Below are 19737 nucleotides of genomic sequence, written 5' to 3' on the forward strand. Positions count from 1 at the left end.
GTGGATTCCCACTTCTCCTCCAGGCAAATGCCGGGATGGTACCTAACTTAAGGCCACGGCCGCTACCTTCCCTCTTCCTTGTCTATCCCCTCCAATCTTCCCATCCCCTACCAAGGCCCCTGTTCAGCATAGCAGGTGAGGCCGTCTGGGCGAGGTACTGGTCATCCTCCCCAGTTGTATTCCCGGACCCAGAGTCTGAAGCTCCAGGACACTGCCCTTGAAGCGGTAGAGATGGGATCCCTCACTGAGTCTGAGGAGAAAAACCAACCCTGAAGAGTAAGAAAAATATATCTAAATAGAAGAATGAAAACGGAGGCACTATAAATCTCAGATTTGTGAACATTTTATTTGTTTCTATTCGCCAGCTTTGGTCAGCCGGGTCAGCTGTTATGAAGACTATTTTCTGTTGCTTGCAATAGATCCTGCATCATGTGTGCCCACAAGGCCACCACCCTCGTTGAAAATTAAAAACTGTGTAATTTGAAATTGTCGTGACATGCACCCATAACCTTATATTTGTCGCAATTTAGCAAGACTCTAGGCAAGGTTAGGGCAGACTCCTGTATGAAAAGCAAATCGGAACATTACGGAAATTTTAGCAGGAACGGAATTCAAGAGTGCTTACCCAAGGAGAGCGCCATCCCGAAAACCGGGGGACGTCAACCAGGTAGGCTGCTCGCAGACAGATGGAACAAAGCTGACAGAATTCAGGATACAGAATTGATTCGAACACTGCCTCGCTCACTATATATATAGGAATTACTGGCCTTGGAGGCAACCAATCAGCGTGCACGTGTTCCCTATCGCCACCTAGACTCACCACTATATATAAATTATATGAGTACAGAAGTGGAATCAGAGATAAGGCTTTTTGCAGATGATGTTATTCTGTATAGAGCAGCGCAGCGGTGGCCAACTCCAAATAGATCAGTGGTGAGTTGGAGAAGCTAATTAGGATTTCTTTGAAAAAGTATACCAACGTACTGGGTGGAAAGCACAGGAGAGGGAAGATTGCTCTCCTGCTATATCTTTTGGTTTACCTAGACATTTTCTTTGTGGACAGCATTATAGTGACGCCCGACAGTAAATTTCCGGTGTCCGCCGATAGTCCGATAGCAAAATAAGCATTTAGAATTGTTTCGATCGGGCATGAAAATGAACTGCAATTCACAGCCCGTTTTAAAGGATTGCAAATTTTAGCCACTTCTTCTCTTTCTTGATGTGCTTTCCATAATGCAGTGTGTTTGCAATAGCACTTGCAATGTACCGCCATCCTGAACCGTGTATGCTATGTTCTCTAATACAATACACTTGGCCACCTCTATGGTCATTGCTCCCCACCACATTACGGCTCTCTCTTCCCGAGAGCGGACATACCTACCAAGCTCTTCACATGTGTGAATTCGGTGTGCGGTAACTCTACACACTGTGAACTGTGCAGCATTTGGCTACCACTGGTATTGAGTAATAAATAAGTTACAAGATTGTGAGCAACTACAAAATGACCTCGATAATGTAGTGAGATGGACAGAAAGTAATGGTATGATGATAAACAGGGGTTAAAGTCAGGTTGTGAGTTTCACAAATAGGAAAAGTCCTCTCAGTTTTAATTACAATAGCATTTCGTATGTGATATCTTGTTAAACAGTATGTTTTATCACAGGTTTACTCAACATGGACATATCGTATGGATTTGTACTGTATATATTTATTGTATATGACGTATAAGCCACAATAAAATAATATAATAATACAGTATTAAAATATTGTGCAGTGTGATCATTATGGACTCAGAATGGATGACTCCTACGACTAGATGGCTGGGGTGTCGTAGTGTTGTTAATTGGTGGGGAGGGAGAGCAGTATTCCCCTCCCAAATGGCTAGTCACGCTGGGAGGAGCCGTTCCGGAGGGGTGGTAACCTTAATGTGCAAGCATGAGGCCAGCTCATGTGATATTCCGTATTCTTACAATAAATAATGCTAAGATTTTTCAACAATGCTACCATGTGACATCCAAAAAACTACTTTGTAACCTAAATTATTATTCTTTTGAAAGTGCAAAATTCTGAAACTTGTTTCATTAGTTTATTTTGGTCTCAAATATGCACTAAACCACAATAAATAAATAAATCTTAGAAAAAATGAATTCTGGCGCTAATGTGTTAATCACATCACTAACAAATCACCAGTTATACATACACATGTTTGGCTACAATTTACCTACCATTAACATAAAGAATAAATCAAATTTGTCAAAACTGGAAATACTGCACTGTTAATGTTTTGCAATCAGATTAGATAGCACTCCACCTTGCCACTTTATAACTCCACTTTCAATGACATACTGTGACTGGAATTTTGGCAATAAACAACTCAACATTTCTTCTTAAATTTGTCCACCCAACCAATGGAGGCAGAAAACTCATGTTTCATTTGAGTGCAGTATCACACAGTTTTTCTTGAATGATAAGTCCACATCAGCACACAACAAGAGAAATGTAAAGGTGCAAAATTGAAGTTTCTACAATCTAGCTTTCAGGACATCAAAGTTGAGGAAATAAATCAATTAAAATATTTCACTACCTTCTACTTACATCCTCCAAACACAGCAGCTGTGGTGATTGAATTACAATTCTTTATTGTTCATAATGTATACAAGATAATTCCTAATAAATCAGCAAACCGATTATAGTTAAGATTTTCCTCATTTATCTGATAAAGAAAGTGCTTTTAATTTCACATTTGTAACTACAGATGAACTTCAGTATACCAAGCATGATTAGAAAGTACTAATTAGCATTGATGGGGTGAAAGTTCCTTATGGGAATCATTCTATGTACCTAGATAATTGGGGTAATAACATAAGTGGGATTGTAAATAAAGGGTAGAGATCTCTGCACATGGTTATGAGGGTGTTTAGGGGTTATAGTAAGGATGTAAAGGAGAGGGCATATAAGTCCGTGGTACAGGGGCGGCTTTTCAGGTGAAGTAGGTGAAGTGCCACTTCACCACTTATTTTTACCACAATGAATTTATTTTTCTTATGACATTTGTTGGTTTTACGGAAAGAAAATGTTTTATTGTATGGCGTTTGGAGCACCTCATCACCTGATGAGAACCAGGGGAACTCACAAAAGCGCCGGCTATTGGCCACAGTACGGCGCGTGAGACTGAGTGAAGACGAGAGATTCCGCAGCTGCCTCTACCTCCCAAGTGCTCCCTCCTAGCGCTTGGCCTTGGCGGTTGCCATGACAACCGTGACGTCACCCGCGTACTTTCCACATAGCGGAATGTGCTAGTGAAGTTATCGGAAGATCGGAATGTTTCGTCTTCCCTGCGTCATCCTGTGTGAAGTACGAGTACTTACGCATCGTGGTTCATAGGTAGTGTTGTGCTGTTCTATTTAAATATGTATCCTATTTATGACATAGTGTGTATATGGTTTTCCGTGGTTTCCCATTTTCACACCAGGCAAATGCTGGGACTGTACCTTAATTAATGCCATGGCCGCTTCCTTCCCACTCCTAGCCCTTCCCTGTCCCATCGTCACCATAAGACCTATCTGTGTCGGTGCGACGTAAAGCAACTAGCAGGAAAAAAAAAAAAAGACATAGTGTGCATTTTATTATAAACACCATTTTCACGTTGGAGAAGCGAAGATCAGAATGAAGTTCTATGTTTTGATCGCCCTACTCAATCACTGCAAATTTGTGCTACAAGTGAAACATTCCTGTAAATCTTGCAATCTTAGTTTCAAACGATCGTGGTTTAAGGAATTTCCATGGTTGTGCTCCTCTCCAGCTCTACAGAAGTTGTTTTGTTCGGCCTGCTTGCCTTTTATCAATAAAAATAATGTTTGGAATAAAGAAGGATTTTCAGCCCTTTTGAACATAACACATTCTTTACATAAGCACTCAGACTCTGCAGAACATAAAATACGGCAGCTAGATTTCAAGACATTGGAAACAAACCAAAATACGATCTCTGATGTCCCGAAGGAAAATGCCAGACTGTATATTGTAATTGTACAGTTCAGTGAAAATGTACATTTAAATAGGCTTTTCCTTCAGTTGGTAATTAATGCAGTGCTCTATTTAAGTAAGCAAGAACTAGCTTTTCGTGGTCATGACGAAACATTAAATTCAATAAATCGTGGTCACGTGCTGGACCCTCCGCCAGTCACAGGTATGAGGTACGAGTACAAAACAACCAAAAACAACACGTAGTTTCTAAATCTTGTCCTCCTTTGTGGTGTAGTGGTTAGTGTGATTAGCTGCCACCCCGGAGGCCCGGGTTCGATTCCCGGCTCTGCCACGAAATTTGAAAAGTGGTACGAGGGCTGGAAACGGGGTCCACTCAGCCTCGGGAGATCAACTGAGTAGAGGTGGGCTCGATTACCACCTCAGGCATCCTGGAAGTGGTTTTCCGTGGTTTCCCACTTCTCCGGGATGGTACCTAACTTAAGGCCACGGCTGCTTCCTTCCCTCTTCCTTGTCTATCCCTTCCAATCTTCCCATCCCCCACCAAGGCCCCTGTTCAGCATAGCAGGTGAGGCCGCCTGGGCGAGGTACTGGTCATCCTCCCCAGTTGTATCCCCCAACCCAGAGTCTGAAGCTCCAGGACACTGTCCTTGAGGCGGTAGAGGTGGAATCCCTTGCTGAGTCCGAGGGAAAACCAACCCTGGAGGGTAAGCAGATTAAGAAAGAAAGAAAGAAAGAAAGAAAGAAGTTCCTAAATCTGTCGCTCGAAACCGAACGGGTAATAGCTCTTCACCATACTTTACAGCCACGAGCCGCCACTGCCATGGTAAGACCCCAACTAGAGTATGGTTCCAGTGTATGGGACCATCACCAGGCTTACTTGATTCAAGACCTGGAGAAAATCCAATGAAAAACACCTCGATTTGTTCTCGGTGATTTCCGACAAAAGAGTTGCGTTACAAAAATGTTGCAAAGTTTGGGCTGGGAAGACTTGGGAGAAAGGAGACGAGCTGCTTGACTAAGCGGTATGTACCAATATAGTTGGTCCGTTATTGGACATTCCCTATGGGAATCATCATCTGTATCATTAGCGGTATGTTGCGAACTATCAGTGGAGAGATGGTGTGGAATGACATTAGTAGACGAATAAGTTTGAGAGGTGTCTTTAAAAGTAGGAAAGACCACACACAATATGAAAATAAAGACGACAAATTGGGGCAAATATTAATTTATAGGAAGGGGAGTTAGGGATTTGAATAACTTACCAAGGAAGATGTTCAATAAATTTCCAATTTCTTTGAAATCATTTAAGAAGAGACTAGGAAAACAACAGATGGGGAATCTGCCACCTGGGCGACTGCCCTAAATGCAGATCAGTAGTGATTGACGATGGTGACAATCGCCCTATATTGAAATCAGCCCCTTCAGTCCATCTTGGTTTATAATTAGATTTATTCTTTTCTCTATCTTATCCACTCTTTTGCAGTTTTGTGTATTGAAACAGATCTTGCATCAGTAGACACAAAGGCATTTCATTCTCTGGTAGCTCAGCTTCACCATTGTAACTAATCCCAATTCTTTCATTATTTACAAGCTTCATTTCAGCAGTGGCACACAGCTGTCAAGAACTGTGATTATCGATAAGCCCGCCATCATCTTCATCACCAGAGTCCTCGTCTGTAAGTGCACTTACATCAGGCGGTTCCATTAAAGTATCATCATCAAGATCTTAAGTCAGTAGCACATCCAGTGCTTCTGAAAGGGAAAGTCTCTTCCTGCAAAGAAATGTATGAATTAGGATAATATAACATGATCTGACAGCTGCAGCAATTTTACTGAGTATAAACGCCTAGCGTTGCTGGTCGTTGTCATATGGCAATGTTAATGATTCAACAAGCACTACTATGGCATTGTGTGCCCATACTATTTCAAATGCTTACAATATATATAATGAAGTGAGCACAACACTACTGTAAACATAATCTCATGAAACAACTTCATTTATAAATTCATACCTGCCAACCCTTCCGATTTACCTGGAAACTTTCCGTTTTTAACTCGTCTTTCGATTTTTGGATTTATTCTTACTACTTTCTATTTTTGACCAATATAACGTCGAGTATGGTCAGTAATCTTCCCCTAGGATAAAGGATAAGTTTTGATGTGCTTGTGTAATTTACGCAACCCCATTTTTAAGAGTATTTATTTGATGCATTATTTTGCGAGTGTATCGTCCATTGCCTTTGTGTATCGTGTGCTTTACAGCTGGGGATTCAGGACGGAAATCCGTTCTACAAGCAAGAGAGGCTAGCACACGCTAGCAACTCAGTTTATCGAGACAAAAGAATGAGTTTGTTATTGCGTGGTTCGCACACTGTTAACATCGTTTCTGTGCGTAGTTTCGTTGGAGTTGAGGCTACATGTTTTTTCTTGCGGTTCTGTGCTTATCCCCCCTGTCAAAGTCGTATGTTTATAATGCTTGAGACACATTAATCTGTTTTGTATGTGGTAGTTTTGCATATTTCTGTGCATTTTTGTTCATTCTTACTTCATAATTTTAATGAGTTGCATGTATTTCAGGGGGTTGTGTCGGTGAAATTTTCTGGTATTCTCTCTTCACGTTTTCGCCAAAAATATAACAAGCGTTATCTCCAAGTGTTAAGAGATACATATAAAATTAAATTTCCATTCATTTTACAGTCTAATAAAGGGACCTATTATGCATTTTGTTGCGTGTGTCGGTGTGATATACATAATATTATTCATATGTATGTGTCATAAATGTGTCATAACCATATAAGCACATGAAGTGGTTAAGTGTAAGAAAGGGCCAGGAGCCCTAACTTCGCCACAATAAAGACGTTTTAATAATAATAAATAATAATAATAAAGAATGATTAGGTACATTTGTTGTAACCATTTTTATGTTTTCTTAGTTTAAGCTTTTAAATTGAATGGTAATTCGCATTGTAGCTGTAGATATGTATGCCTTCTATCCTGTTTTTTTTTTTTCACCTAGACCGTGGCGCAGTATACGGTAGGCCTATGTGATGAAATCCAAGACATAAAATCTTCGGTTTTTTGATTGCTAAAAGTTGGCAGGTTACGTGAAGCCGACAGCCATTTTGCAGGAATCTGAAAATAACCAAAAGTTCACTACTCCTTGTGTCACAGCAATAGACTTTATATTTAAATAAACATGATTACTCAATTCTACGCACACTTTTCATCTGTTGGATGACATCATAGTCTTCCAGATTTTTCTTGTAGCCAACAGTACTAAAAGAAAAAGGCACAAGCCGTGTGGCAACATATGGTGTTAATGGGTTTTAAAGGACTGACAGGACCAAATGATAAAAGCCAGATTTTTTTTTTCGGAAGCGCGCTCCCCCTGGGTGGCAATCAACACAATCTACATTGCCTCCGACTTGCTATTAATTTCTAAGAAGAAAAGAGATAGCAGGGAAGAGTGGGAAAGGTACTACAGGCGTGTCTGCCTGTTTGCACGTTAGACGCGTTACCGGGCAAGGTTTGTGTTGGTTAGGTGGTATTAAGGGTCAAGGAAAAACCACATAGGCAGAAAAGAGAAAGAGCCTACATGTAAAACCTGATTTCTTTTGATAGTCCATGCAAGGATGTGGGCTGAAAATTCCAGAGGTTGTGTTAGTTAGGAATATGTGTCATGCAGTCATAACCATTTTCCTTGCATTTGTTAATTATTATGGGGATCAGTCCTTCTTGTCACTGTAACGGTTCAAATCCCATTACAAAGTGATATCTGTATTATTATTATTATTATTATTATTATTATTATTATTATTATTATTATTATTATTATTATTATTATTGTATCATTAATATTACTATTATTATGTCCATAGTATTATTATTTTATATGTGAAATTACTATTATTGTGTTATAATTATTATTCAACTCCATTCTGCAATGCTTGTCGCTCGCATGATTGTAGTTAACTTTATGCATATATACGTGTGTGTAGATTAACATTAGATACATGTACAGTAAAGAGTTGCTGTATGTCAGATGTGGATGTGACATTGCGACATTGTGCAATATTGCTGGAGTAAATGCAGAGTCATTGCTATGTCATGGCTACGTCATCATGAGTATTTAGCACTGAGCTCACTTTCTTTGAGAAACCCAGGCCGCTCCAGGCTATTTCACCATTGTATGTAATATCTGTCGCGAGGTGGGAGTCGATGATGGTTATTTCTGGAGGTTATGTATGTGTGTCAACCTAATGCCTATATAAGGTGGCTGCATATTGTAGCGTCAGTCATTATTCTACTGGAAGGAGAGGCCACAGTTGTCCATTAACTGAGCGAGATGGAGAGGCCTCAGTCAGTCAATGGGAGTCATTAGTTAAACGGAAGGTGGAGGGAGAAGTGGATGTTGAACAGTGATGGAGTCATAGAAGGATACACTTGCAATGATGTCATACCATACAGACTTACAAAGAAGTCATATGATATGGAGAAGAAGCAGTCACATGGATACATCACCAAATTAGGCGTGACACATCTACAGTAGATGCCAGATCTAAGGAATACGTCGTAATTACACTCAAAGTGTTGAAGGTATAGTGAAGTGAAACAGTGAGGGATATATTTCGTATAAATTGTTAAGTGTCCGGTCAAGAAGAATTCAAATTCATGCCTAGTTTCTTTCAGTTGCAATGTCATAATTTCATATTCTCATCTGTTTTATCGCAACAAGACTTACTATTTTTTATATACAATTTCAAGAATATATTTTGTTATATCAAATTAATCTTTCGTTTCATTTGTACATTAAAATTCCTTAACCTCAAATTTAATGGGAAAACCAAACGCCAATCTCCTTTTCCCAGAACTTATATGGTATGTTGTCAAAAGTAAGCTTTTTACCCCACACCCTAGAGATAGTCAAGATTCTCATTCTATTATTGCTGCACTGAGTTGCAGCTGGCGCCCATCAAATAACATGTGTAAGTAAGCAGGTAAGAACTAAGTGTGAGTACAAGGTCCGACGATTGTGTATTTTATTTAATGAATATTAATGTTTCATATTTTTCAATTTAAATGCAATTTTATATGTTTGTAAAGCTAGTAAAGGAGTCAGGAACATTCATCACTGCCTGGTGTGGCTGGGGTTCGGTAGTGTCTGGGCTTTGGGCCACAGGTTAGTCTCTGGTGCCAAGTCTCCCTTAAGGAGAAGGGGGAAATAGAGCCAAGCCTTACTTAAAGTAAGGGGCTTTTTCTTTTTTGCCTGATGACCTCCCTTCTTTGCTGTGTTTTTGGCACACACTTGTCACTGCAATCTGTAACTATATACATACATACATTTATACATTTATATACTTCTCAGTAAAGTGCAGGCTGCTTTCTGCTCTCGTGTCCTGTAAGAAAAACAATGTAAACAATAGTTGTAAAATAATATATTCAGAGATGGGCTTTCTGTCTACTCCCTTGTCACTGGCATGGGGTGGAGGTGGATTGGGTCGTCTCTTATTATGTGGCTGTGTTGTCTTCGTTGTTTGAATTTCTTCTCTCAATCCTTCCTCGGTTGCTTCCTTGTAACATAATTGGCATAATAGACATGTACATATATATAGTTGGGGACAAATCATAACGACCTCGCCTCACACCACTACTTTCCAGCGGCAGCTCGGTGTCTATTAGTGACTAATAGGACTTACTACCTCTGCTGCAGCCATAGATGCCAAATCGGCTACTGCACTCTACACGAAGAAAGGGTAAATGCTACAGAGAGTGAGGAAGAAAGTGGTTTGGCAGCCTATCCATAACAAACAAGGATCACTTAGAGCTCATTAACTCAGCAGGGTGAAGGGTGGGATTTACAGCTGGCTTCCAGCTCGCTTCTAGGAACTGAGGTCGTCATGTTTTGTCCTCAACTATACAATTGTTTACAGTGTAGGATGTGTGCGAGATGTTGAGTGGGTGTCAGTTTATGAGGGGGGTGGGGAGTGTTTGGGACCTCCGACCTCTTAACCCTGTGGCTGAACAGAATGTGTTTCGGAGTGGGGTATTTAGTGTACAGTTCGACGTTGTAACATCCTATTCCACTGACTAGTGGGTTGATCTTATTACCCCATGACTTTGTGTATATTCGGAGTGTTTGTTTACGTATGTGTTGCCTTATCGAGCTGACTTTTGCAATTTCGTGTAGGTGCCGTATTGGTGTGTCAAATGGGAGTCTAGCTGCTGCTCGAATGCATTTATTTTGTATTACTTCCAGCTTATCCAGGTTCATCATAGCAGTGTGGCCCAATGCGGGTGCTGCGTATGTGATTATTGGCCTAATTAAGGCCTTGTACATGTTGGTTGATACTCTCATGTTAATACAGGATTTTTTATTCGGTGTAGGATAGAACAGTAGTAGTCTTATGTGTGTTTTTCGCTGGATGTCTTTGATGTGATGTAGCATGGTTAGCTTCCTATCTAGGACTACTCCTAGGTACTTGGCTTTGTTGTGCCATGCTATATCTTGGTTAAATAACTTGAGTGGTTTGATATTGGCTGGCCTGTGTGTGCGTCTGTTCCTTCTAGTGAATAACACAGCTTGGCATTTGTCGATATTGACCTTGATTCGCCATTTAGGTAGCCAGGGCTCGAAAGTTTGCAGTGCTACTTGTAGCCTAATTCGGGTGCACGCTAGCTGAGGGTGTTGTACTGTGATGGCAGTGTCGTCAGCGTAGAGGTGCGTGGTGGTGAGTTCCGCTCTTGGCATGTCGTTTGTAAATAGGACAAACAGGATTGGGGCCTATCAGTGACCCTTGGGCTACACCTGCCCTAATCGTTCACGTGCTTGACAGTGTTTTGTGAACATCTACTTGGAACTCTCGGCCAAGTACCCTGGATGGAATTCGTGGTCTGTTAATTTCACTAACAGGCCTTCGTGCCACACTTTATCAAATGCCTTCTGGATATCAAGGAATACCGTGCCTGTGTCCCTCCGCTTGTTTAGTCCGATGGTTGCTTGTTCGACGAACCAGGTAAGTGGTTGCGGGGCGGAGTGGCCAATTCTAAAACCGAATTGTTCGTTTCGAATGAATCCTTTTTCCTTGATATGTGCTACTAGCCTTTTCAGTAGTATTTTCTCGAATACGTTGCTGAGGGCGTCCAGGAGGCTGATGGGTCTGTAGTTATTTGGATCAGATTTGTCCTTGCCTGGTTTCCCAAACACAAGGATTCTCGCCTTTTTCCACTGCTCTGGATAATACTGCAATTGGAGCATTGCATTATATATCTTGGTGAGTAGTGTGAGGGCTCTCTGAGTTAGTTTCTTGAGTATTATGTTTTGGATCTCGTCTGGGCCAGGTGCTTTCTTTGGGTTAAGGTGACCTATTATCCACTTAATTTCGTGTATATTAGTCTTCTTAACCTCAGGCTTAGGTGCGTTTGCGAGAAATTCCGCTACCTTAGCCTCTGTTCGTCTAATGAAAGCGGGTTTTATTATTTATAAGCTTCATTTTCCATATTGATTGGATTCAATTTATAGACGAGAAAAGTGTTCCACCGATCAATACTTATTTATTGTGAATGAATTATTACACTAGTACCGGTTTCGGCCTGTCATGGCCATCATCAGCTAGTACATAACATTTATAGTCATTAGACAAAATTACAAAGATGTTACTTTAGATCATTCGGATGTCTAATGTCTCACAGTATATATAAAACTTACTGGAGTACATCAATAGTTGAATTGCACAATACTCAATTTTCAAAAAATTTTAATGTCAAGAGTTCTTACAACACATCAATATAAAGTATATCAGCCATAGAACATTCTCGACGATCACTTAATACAACTAAATTAGCACAACCACCACAAGAAGATTGAAGAATGAGTGCTACATAACATGAACCCAAATTTTAATAGACGTTTTTTAAAATATATACTATGTTTTAATGTATTATAATTTTTCAAGTGTTTTGTACTGTGGCCTATATTTTAATGTGTTTAATGTACTCATATCCATATACACTAAATAGGTTTTAGTTTATTGTAACCATTACCACCACCTTTAATCACAAATATTTTAACATAACAATACTGCAATATATTTTACTTCCATTCTTCATTAGACATCCGGATGATCTAACGTAACATCTTTGTAATTTTGTCTAATGACTATCAAGTATCAATGCTTGAGAGGAAGTGTCCTTTGTCATTATATGAATTTTTTATCTAAACATTGTTATGTGGCTGAAGATGTTAATAATATACAAAACATGTACCACTTTTAACCAATAAGTTGCCTTAAGCAATTAATGTATTGACAAGGTGGAAAATAAAAAATACTTAATTGTGAATCCGTTAGCCTTGTAGCCTCTCATGGTGAACTTCTTCCCTTGTGGGAGGAAGGTTTCTGTTAGGAGTGCTACAAGTATGGTGTTCGCGGCTAGGAAGGCTTCGAGTTCCTATTTTCTGGACCTGACGCCCTGGCAGTTCCATATTAGTACTCGGAGCCCTTGTGTGTTGTTGTTATTATTATTATCATCGCTGAGTTGTTCAGCCATCTTGGGTTAGGAGGTCTGCGATCGCATTCGCCAGGTCCCCTAGCCATGGCAGTGATAGGGTCGCAGCCAGTATGTTGATCATCATAACCCTAGCGGTTATGATTGCAGTTAGATTCAAGTTCGGGAAGACGTTTTTCAGAATTTCACCTATCCTTTCCCTGAACGCCCTTCCTGCCATGTTCCCTTCTGGTTGCTGTACCTGTTTTAGTTTTTCAGGTGTAGTGTTGAGATGGTGAGACTGGTGTGGTGTTAGGGGCGGTGCTGCGGATGCTGGCGGCAGGTTCCCTGCGGGGGTGGATCTGGCCTGGGGCGGGCCCTGGGGCAGCTCGGGGGCAGCTTGTATGGGCTTAACCTGCCTTCTGTTAGTTGTAGGGGGCAGGGCCTTCTTATTTCTGTTATTGGAGGTCTTTCCTTGGACGGTGGTGGGGGGGTGCTTGGGCTGAGGGCCCGGGGTTGTGTTTACCCTCCGTCCTTCGGGGTTGCAAGGTGAATTTGCCTCCACCTGATGGGCCTTGTTTACCTGAGGGGCCTTGATTTTGGCCCTTTTTGCCTGAGGGGCCTGTGCCTGAGGGCCCTGCTTGGCCTTTAGGGTTGCCACGCTTGTCTCCCATTTGCCCTTTGCCTTGGAAAGCGGTTTTGAAATCCCTGCGGCTGGGACATTCCTTAAAATTAGCCGCGTGTTTCCCCCGCAGTTAGCGTACTTAGAGTACGTGGGGTCGCTGCTGTGGGGGCAGTCGCGAGACAAGTGGGAGGTGGCGCATCTGCGGCGTCTGGGATCCAGTTGGCACGCTGCCCCTGAATGCCCATGCCTCTGGCACACTCGACATTGGGGGCCAGTGGCTGGGGGGCGGTACGGCTTGACCGACACCAGCATATTCGCGAGCATCCGCATTCTCCTCAGGTTGTCCGCTCCTGGGATGTCCACCACGGCAACCAGGAAGAGGCATCCTTTGGCTGGCCTATTTCTTGTTCGCATCCGTGCGACGTGGAATGCGGGGATACCCTGCGATTGCATCACAAGCTGGATTTCCTCCGCATTGTATGTGTTAATGTTCGTCCTTACCACGAAACGCTTCATTGTGCTGTTGGGCAATATCCTTACAAATTTGATATTTAGCCCATTCAGCACTCTGATAGCAATCTCATAGCTGTCATAACTGGACATGTGTAGCTGGACTGCTTCATGCGCATCTACTCTCGGCCTGGAGAAACAATAGTTTCTCTGTTCATGAGCCAGCTTTTTGAGGAGCTCCATTTCGATTACCTTTGTGTCCTTAGTGTATAACATAAGGGGGGGAGGTTGACCCCTTACGGGTGTTTGTTTGTGTTGGTTGTGGTGGTTGAGGTAATTGCTGCCCTTGCCTGCCTCGTGCATGTTGTGTTCTGTGGCCTGGTGGGTGGCTGCTGGATTGAGCCGATAGATGTGTTGGTAGAGCTATCGGCTCAGGTACTCAGTTCATGAGCCCCGCCTTCCTGGGCCTTGCGGCTCAGGGGCTTAGGTTCTTTCCCTTTCCCCTTCCTCCCTTTAGCTTCCCTGTAGCTGTCGCCCTGGTCTCCCGGCTGGGTGGCTGGGTCCAAGGTTTCGGTCACCCCATGCTCGCGCTGCTCCTCTCTCTCCGAACTTTCAGAGTCGGCCTCTTGGGATGAACTTGACAGGTCCATCACCAGTTTAGCCTCGTCAGAGTCCGAGTTGCTGGCTTGCTCAGGAGGGGGGTTGGACTTTTGTTGGCGCCATCCTCCGAGTCTGGTTCTTTTTCCCCTCTTTCCTTCCCGGGGGCACCGCCTCTTCACTTAGGTCGGTGGGACTGAGTCCCGCTTTCCCGCCGTCCGGCTGGTCAACCACTAGGTTGGGTAGGAGGGGGTGGATTGTGTTGGGGAGAGAGGTACTCTCCGTTTTGTATTTAGGCTCTTGTGCCACCGGGCCGGACGGCACGTCACCCCCAGTCTTTGCCACACCGGCCGCCAGCTCAGCTATACAGCGTTCAGCGCGGGCTGACATTGGTTGGACCAGAAGGTGCGAGCCTAGGCTCTGGTAAGCTTTTGAGGCTGTGTGTGTGTTAGATATGCCTGTCATGTGTAATATGTAGTGTTTAGTGAGTGAAACACCACCTGTCACATTTATTCCCTGCTCTACGGGGTCGGTGTCCAGAGCGAGGGTTATTTGTGACCTGTTGGGACCGCGCGTGGCAGGGCTACATGTGTTAGCCTTAAGAAAGGCTGACTTGGTGTGTGACGTTGGTGACGAGTATTAGCTCTCCCCAACCATATTTCAAAATCTACATTCGAGTTTTTGAAAATTGTGTTATTCGGAATTATTTCAGTCTTGTATTCTACAAGTACCTTCTACGTGGCCTTGCCCACTTTATTTAATTGATACCATCTTCGTCACTGTCACCATGAGATTATATTGCTGTAATGTTTTCTCTTGCAATCCTTAATCTTGGTCTGGTAAAATTACGTGCCCTAAGTTGGTGGGCGAGTCTATGACTTTCGCTTTCCGTTCTGTGGGGCCATGCTCATTATCGGTGTGGTCTGCCATGAGTCTTGCCTTGAGTATGATGGAGGAAGGATGTGTGATTACTCCGCTCCGGCATTTGGTTTCTAAATGCGACATGAAGCCTGGATAAATGGCATTTGTATGAGGGCTTGCCCTCAAAAATCTTCTCAACCACTTTTCAACTGAACGTCCTCTGAGCTATTTAGTTTTTTATGATGTGTAAAGTACTTGAACCTCTACGTAAGTAACGTGTTTCTGCAGCTTCAACCAACATTAAGTCTCTTCATAAATTCTATTCCTTTGGCCTCTGGATTCTATCGAAGGTAGTGTACAAACTGTGTGTCTCAAGATTCCTGGTGTGTGAAACTTCTAAAAGCGTCCATCCTCACCTCCTTTGATTTTAGTTAGGGCATTCTTTAATTCGGGTTCCCTATTGTATTTTGATAATATCGCCTAACTGTTTCTGAAAGGCGTGGGTAGTGAAATTTAAGAAGGTTACTTCCAAAAAGAATTATGATTTCATATTTCTTCTAATTTGAAAAGGCAAATTGGTTTATATTTATCTAACGTTTTCGGAAAGTTATGTGTAATTGGAAAGGTAACTATGCTGTTTATAAACTATAGAGCGCATGAGGTTTCGCCTGAATTTCGGTGAAATGTTTTTCTGCCACATTCTAATTCTGGTTAATTTTATTTAATCTCCTAGGGTTCATTTTAATTATGTTTTTGGGGTTTCTTTCCCTCCTGTATTTGTACCATTGTTGCTCTTGTTTGATATTGGTGGTTGCTATGGACGCATGGGGTGTTTACGTTTCCATAGTAACCGATTGGGTTGATCACCACTACTATTTTATTATTATTATTTTCATGGGGTGGCTTTCTGTCTTTACGTCGTTTTCTAATTATATGTCTTGGGCTGACTCTACATCCTGGTGGCGTATTTACTTGTTTTACTTGCCTTTTCCTTCTTTATTTCCCTTCTTATTTTTCTCTGGATGGTAGTTGGTACTGTTCAAATTAATAACAATTATAATAATGAAAGAAAATTAAATTGTTTGAAACTATTAAGAGAATAACTTAAGTAAAGAAAAGGTCTCTGCTGAAGTGTAAACAGGTTACTAAGTCCTCAATTTCTTGGAGGTTTTAGAAAATATTGAAAGTATATTATTTTCTTTTCGTTCGGCCGAACATTTTAAATTTTTATATCACCTTTGCATTTTATGTAGATTGTAGTTTCATTTGAGGGCGTTCATTCCTTCATTTTATACTGATTATGTCTACTTTTACTCTTACTTATTAAATACAATATTATGTACCTGGTTTTCAAAGAACATCTTGTTTTCTTTGGTAGTGTTGAAACAACTTATTGCCATACCAAGGGTAATTTTGTGTTCATGGTCTCTGGGTAACTGCTGGGTAAACCTATGTAACGGTAAGTGTTACAATTAATGATTTTTTTGTGTCTATTGTCTTTAATTTTCTTGTCTATGTTTAACTTCTACTGCTGATAGTCGGTAAGGCGGTAGAGGTGTGCCTGCCCATGGCCATGGCTGTGGGCCTGCCCTCAAACTGCGTCCATGGAAATGTGGTGTTGAGGTTACAGCGCTGTGAAAACAGCGTCGCCACAGTTGAATATAGAGGTGAGGGGGTCTCACTCTCCGCCGTAGTATTGGCGACTGCCGATTGTTCAGAGCGCTGTAATAACAGCGTCTCTTCCCTATCGGTCACCTCTAGACGTTCTGGATGTTGGGCGATTGTGTCTGTAATGGTCCCAGGCTCGCCAACAAATTGCTCTTTCCGAAGCGTATCATTGCTCTTTCGGGAATTGCGAGCCTGGTTCCGTATGTGTAGATGTGGGGACATTCTGAAAGCACATAGTGGGCGCGGGTTGATCTGATGCGAACGGGACCCTGGACCACAGAATGCCCTATCTAACACTAGGTACCGAGAAGCGGTAACCGGTTGGGACAGGTAGTGTAGCTTCTAGAAGTTCTTGGAGAGAGGGGAGAGAGAGCGAAGCGAGAGGCACGTACGTCCTTTCACTTCCACTGTCGAGCTGCTCCTCATGAAAGTCAGACACAAGATTCTCTTATTTATTAACAACTGTCCCCTCTCAGTCTCAAAAATGTGTAGCTTGCCTTTTTTTCTTTCATGCCTCCATAAGCAAAGAGACAAGCTTCAGCCAATAGACCAAGAAATAATAAAGGTGCTCAAGAAAATCGTCCTCTGGTGCCTGCAAGTCATTTATGGGAGGAATCAAAACTAATCACCCTCCTAGGTGTTGTAAATCATGTCAGTGCTGCATAGGAAAGAGTCTATCCTCTCGCTATTGTAAACTGCTTCAATGAACCTAGGTTATAAAAACGTTAATTTTGTGCCTGTGCCATTTTATTGTTGTGTACTGTCCCATCTTATTCTTAGGGATCCAATTATTCATTTGCTGAGACTCCCATTCCCGATGTAATCTACAACAATGAAGATTAGGCTATTGCATGTGAAAAGCTTTGCGATTTTCACTTGGAGAATCTTGTTGCTGGGATAGTTAGAAAATTCATCAGTGTTTCCTGTGATGAAATGTCGGTTGATTTTCATCCATGTATAGGGTAGAGAATGTGTTCCACATACGACTTTCATCTGAAAATACCACTATTCTCCACTGCTCATTTGTGCAGTTTATGTGCTGACTGAACCATGCTATCCTGTTTTTCCTCATTGCAACAGATAGAAATAACTTCTTCTTAGCAACTCTAACCTTCATTCCCATTGCACAAAGTCTTTTCCCCACAACTGATGAGCTGGAATGCTCCTGCTGACTCTTGCCATGCTTTTGCCAGTTCTGCTGAAGTGGCATTTCTGTTTTTTTCGGCTTGGTTGACAAAATATTCTGTCCTCCTGGAGTGAAGAAATGCAAGGCCACCTGCTTCATGGCAAATTTTCTATATCTCCTCTGGTCATCAGCTTCTGAAGATTGCTGTTCTCAGTTGAACTCGAGCAGTTCTGTCTCTTCCAAATTTCTGTGTTGTTTAGGCCTTTGTTGTATAATACCTTGATGAAATTTTCTTTCTAGGGGTTAATTAGCGAGTTTTCACCCCGGCAATAACTATATACGTGCACAGTTGAGAGAACATTTTTAAAATCCAGCAATTTTGGCAGACCAGAGCTAGCAAACACATCACACCTCATTAACACAGACCACTTTCTGAGCCAGTAATCAGCAGCATAAGTTTATATTGTTGCAAGGCATTGTCACAAGACCTCCCCAAAGAAAAACCAATACATGTATGCAAGTCATAGACATTTTCTGCATTAAAAACTTTTAAATATGTAACTAACAAAAGAATATCAATTCAATCAAGGATGTGCAATACTTCAGAACAGTAGAGTGAATTGGGATCTGCATGTATGTAAGTAGAATTTTTTGATAATGTAGAACAGAACCTGTGGATAATGTATTATGTAAATAATATCTCTCTGTAAATATGATGATTTTATATAAGTACATTCTGCAACCTATAATTCCATTTATTTAATGCTGTAATTTAAGTAAGGATGGAAGCACCTTGGTGTATGTGGAGCCCTGCCCTTCCTCCATTCAGCGTCCCTTATGGAAAATAAATACATAAGTACATAAATAATAATAATAATAATAATAATAATAATAATAATAATAATAATAATAATAATAATAATAATTTAATGTGGACGTGCTAATTAATCCTGCCTAAGTAATAGCTAATGTCACATGTGAAATAAATGTATTGGCTTGACTCACCTTTCTGAAGCGCTACAGGGACCACAGCATGTACTATATTGTTGACAAATGAGAAAGTTATATTACCAATCTTAGTTTTGTACATTTCTTCTTAAAATATAGAAATGATTGACATTGATGTCATTCTGTCTGTTATGTGCTGGTGGAGATGATCATTCACACAAACTCTTTTGGTAACACGTACATGACGTTGAAGACTTCAGAGGTTGTTGCTGATCTTCAAACAGCATTATGTAAGGTTCACCACCACCGCCGCCGCCACCGCCGCCGCCACCACCACCACCACCACCACCTAAGGCAGTCGGCCAGGTGGCAGATTCCTTGGCAGTTGTTTACTTAGTCTTTCCTTTAATAATTTCAAAAATTTAGGATATTTATTGAACATCTCCCTTGGTAAATTATTATAATCTCTATCTAACTCTTGTTATAAATGAATATTTGTCCCAGTTTGCCCTCTTGAATTCCATAGGTTTACAAAGATCCACCCTAGAGTGAATGGAAATAACACTGTGAAATCTAATCATTCATTTTTCTGCTTTTAGCATTCAGACATGCCTGATGAGATAAAAGCAGAGTCTGTTGAACTGGTGACTACAGCATGTGAAAAATTCTCAGCCAACAATGAGGTGAGAGCATTTGCTTTCTTACTTAATATTTTGATATGTAGTTGAATTTTTATTTCTAGACCAAAATAATTAAATCCCAGTGTGTCTCTCCCAGTCATACTTGTCAGTTAGCTTTGTCAATACAAAGTAATGTCTATGAAGTGAGATTATCACTTTCAGCATCTCCTAGCATAGTTGGAGTAAGTATATTTATAAAATTTATAACTATTTATATTTATAAAATCAACAATTGCATGCAGGCAATAAACAGTTTTAATTTTAGCCTGACATTCTCATGAGCCTCATAACAAGCGAAGTTTTTTACTGCTATGATT

At 41.3% G+C, this 19737-nt stretch overlaps 1 protein-coding gene across 1 annotated transcript in view; it reads left to right on the top strand.

The window, feature by feature from the left end:
* LOC136863217 (dynein axonemal light chain 4) overlaps positions 1-19737 on the top strand; it is a 122990-nt gene that overhangs the window by 49118 nt on the left and 54135 nt on the right. The window contains exon 3 of the mRNA XM_067139586.2: positions 19340-19423. Coding sequence (XP_066995687.1) covers positions 19340-19423 — 84 coding nt within the window. The remainder of the gene's footprint in view (positions 1-19339; positions 19424-19737) is intronic.

This window comes from Anabrus simplex, chromosome 2, assembly GCF_040414725.1.
Source record: "Anabrus simplex isolate iqAnaSimp1 chromosome 2, ASM4041472v1, whole genome shotgun sequence".
Classification (NCBI taxonomy): domain Eukaryota; kingdom Metazoa; phylum Arthropoda; class Insecta; order Orthoptera; family Tettigoniidae; genus Anabrus; species Anabrus simplex.